Source organism: Mandrillus leucophaeus, unplaced genomic scaffold (genome assembly GCF_000951045.1).
Source record: "Mandrillus leucophaeus isolate KB7577 unplaced genomic scaffold, Mleu.le_1.0 Scaffold168, whole genome shotgun sequence".
NCBI classification, from domain to species: Eukaryota; Metazoa; Chordata; class Mammalia; order Primates; family Cercopithecidae; genus Mandrillus; species Mandrillus leucophaeus.
Window position 1 is genome coordinate 518,989 of NW_012101676.1, and position 3,228 is coordinate 522,216.

At 35.8% G+C, this 3,228-nt stretch overlaps 1 protein-coding gene across 2 annotated transcripts in view; it reads right to left on the reverse strand.

The window, feature by feature from the left end:
• IFT88 (intraflagellar transport 88) overlaps positions 1-3,228 on the reverse strand; it is a 116,787-nt gene that overhangs the window by 23,151 nt on the left and 90,408 nt on the right. For both annotated transcript variants that reach the window (XM_011976522.1, XM_011976523.1), the window contains one exon: positions 1,910-2,016. In XM_011976522.1, coding sequence (XP_011831912.1) covers positions 1,910-2,016 — 107 coding nt within the window. The remainder of the gene's footprint in view (positions 1-1,909; positions 2,017-3,228) is intronic.

Consider the following 3,228-nt stretch of genomic DNA (forward strand, 5'->3'; position numbering starts at 1 on the left):
ATAAATTGTACAAGACATTCTTATAGCCATTATTACACATACAAACTTTTTTTTTAATTGCATTTTTTAGTTTGGTTACTTTTAAAGCTAAATATGGGATCTTAATACTGGATCTTTCTCCTTTTAAGAAATATAACCAAAAGGGTTTCTGCTTAACTCAACTGTGTGTTTATTTTCATTGTATTTTGGTAATAACTGGAAATTTGGGTATAGGTACCAATGATATGTTAATTCTGAATGTCTCATGCTATTTTGTCAATCTGGCCAAAAGAAAGCATTTCTTGGTATTGTTTCCTGATTACTTCGGGGGAAAACTGGCAAATATTGAAACAGCATTTCTCTATTTGAATATTCTGAAAATTCAGAAATTTAGTTTAAAAATTGAATATATTTTTATCTTCAGACTAGCAAAGAAAATATTCTGTATTTTGTCTCTTTTTTATTTTTGAGACAGAGTCTTACTCCGTCGCCCAGGCTGGAGTGCAGTGACATGATCTCAGCTCACTGCAAGCTCCGCCTCCCAGGTTCACACCATTCTCCTGCCTCAGTCTCCTGAGTAGCTGGGACTACAGGCACCCGCCACCGCGCCCGGCTAATTTTTTGTACTTTTAGTAGAGACAGGGTTTCATGGTTAGCCAGGATGGTCTCGATCTCCTGACATCGTGATTCGCCCGCCTCGGCCTCCCAAAGTGTTGGGATTATAGGCATGAGCCACTGCACCTGGCCTCTATTCTTTCTTTCTTTTCTTTTCTTTCTTAATAGTTTACCTTTATTCTCCAACCTTCTTTGATGTTTTGGCTGTTTTTCTCTCCCTTTTTCATATTTAAAATATTCATTCCTCAAGGCTTGCTCTTTCCATTTTGCTCGATTCCAAACATACACTCTTGCTTTGACAGACCTCTTTGTCTGCTAATGTTTTTCATGTTCAGTGAAGCAGAAAAGCAAAACATATTTTAAAAAACAGCTCTGCTACATGGTTTACAGTTTCCAGGGGCTGGTCCACACCACTGTGGGGCTCGCAGTGTTCAGGAATGGAGGGCTAAGAGTGAGTCTGTCTTGCCTGGCCAACAACCCAGTGCCACAATCGCTTCTTGCTGGCACTAATGAATGTACTATGTACAATGTATAAAGTTTTCTTCTTACCCAAAAATGTGGATCCCCCAAGCACAAAAAAGAGAACAGTCTTCTTTTCCATAATAGTTCCAGAAAGAGGACTAATTTCTCTGAAAAACCATTTTAGATAAAACTTCTAGTTTTAACATTTTAAAACAGGAGTTAGGGACTCAACAAGAGAAATTACCCTGACCCACATAAACCTGAATTGGTTTATCTTCCTCTCTTAAGTTTATACAAATCTTTTTCCATTTTAAAACAATTTTAAAAAATCCATCACCTGATATATTTTATGTCTACTTTTTCACCTCTTAAATCAGCTTCTATATCCTGAGTTGGTGTTTGATCAAGGTAACCCTTCAGGAGCATAAAGCCTGAGTGCTTCTCAAACTTTGGTGACAATAAAAATCACCTAGAAAACTTGTTAGAGCACACACTCACAGATTCCATTGTTGCAGAGAAGTAATTGTCTCTCATGGTCCACAGGACTTTCCAATTAAAATTATGTCTTCAAATTAAACTGTAAGTTATTTCATGTTGTGGAAAATTATTTGTCTGTTAGTAGCTATCCACTAAGATAATATGAAATCTAGTGCACTTTCTCTCCCTGGGAATCCACTTTTGCCAGAATTTTATCCTCAAACTAGAGTTTTAATTATTCCTCCTATTATGTTAGAGCAGAAAAAAAATTTCAACTCTGTTTTCTTATAGAAGTTCCTAACATCACACATTTGAGCTATAGAAGGCTGACATTCTAAAAATTAACAGATAGCAGTTTTGGGCCCATATGAGATACCTGTTCCCTTATTTCTTTCATTTTTTCCAACCTCTTCAGTTTTCTGGCATATTCTTGAGCATCTTTTAATCCAAGATCTGTGCAGAGACGAACCAAGAAACGCAGACCTAAATTGTAAAATATAGATTTAGGAAAGAATATAGGCACAGTCTATTTGTTAAAAGCTTAATAAATCAATGAACTCAGTCTTTTGGGATACAGGTAGGAATGATGCTTACAAATAGTAATTTTCTCCTGAAAAATAATTACACTTTGCAATCTCTGGACCAGGGAGAACTGACTTCCTTGGAAGGAGGTTTAAAGGGTCTTTCTCCATGTGTCCTGTCCTCACGCTGCCAGAACCTAGAAGGACCACGGCATAGGACACTGCTGGGCATAGGACACTGCTGGGCATAGGACCGCTGGCAGAGAACTCAGAAGGCAAGTGTAACATTTGTTCATGTTCTATAGCAGTTTCATAAATACATATAAAGAGCTGTAAGAGAGACTAGGCTAAAAAGTATAGGCAATTTATACATATAATAATAATTACTAATAAATGTTATTACTGTCAGTAAATTCATTTTTAAAATAAGTATTATTCACACTGTGCAAAGTACTAGGAAGATAAAATAGATGTATTTTACAGTTGCTGGTCTTACAGTTGACATCAAATATATAAAATAATCACAATAAAAAGTTTTGTGTTCATCATGTTTTGTATACAATAACAACAACAAAATCTTCCATCACTTTATACATATCACCAGATGACATATTGTTTAGTTCTGCTTGCTATTGGGTCTCACAAAATGGTATTGTTCTGTTTACAGTCTCCTGGAATTTGCTTTTTCATTCAAGCTTGTGTTGCTTCTAAAATCAGCAACATTTAAAAACATTCAGTAAATGCTAAAAACACAATAATTTTGCTCTTACATTTATAAGAATGGCCTTTGTCATTTGTGGTCTAAATTACTTTAAAATATTTTTATTATCTCATTTAAAAATAATATTTTCCTTCAATACAACTGCAATGCAGGTCATTATAGAGAATTTATAAAACATACAAAGGTAAAAAATAAAAGTTACTCATTACTCATCCATCCAGAGACAAAACCAAAGATTTTTATATTTCTTTTTATGCTCCTCAGTTACTTTACAGTGGAATTACTGAATCCAAACATTATGACTATCTTTTTTTTTTTCTGAGACAGAGTCTCACTCTGTCACCCAGGCTGGAGTGCAGTGGTGCGATTTTGGCTCACTGCAACCTCCGCCTCCCGGGTTCAAGCGATTCTCCTGCCTCAGCCTCCCAAGTAGCTGGGATTACAGACACCCAC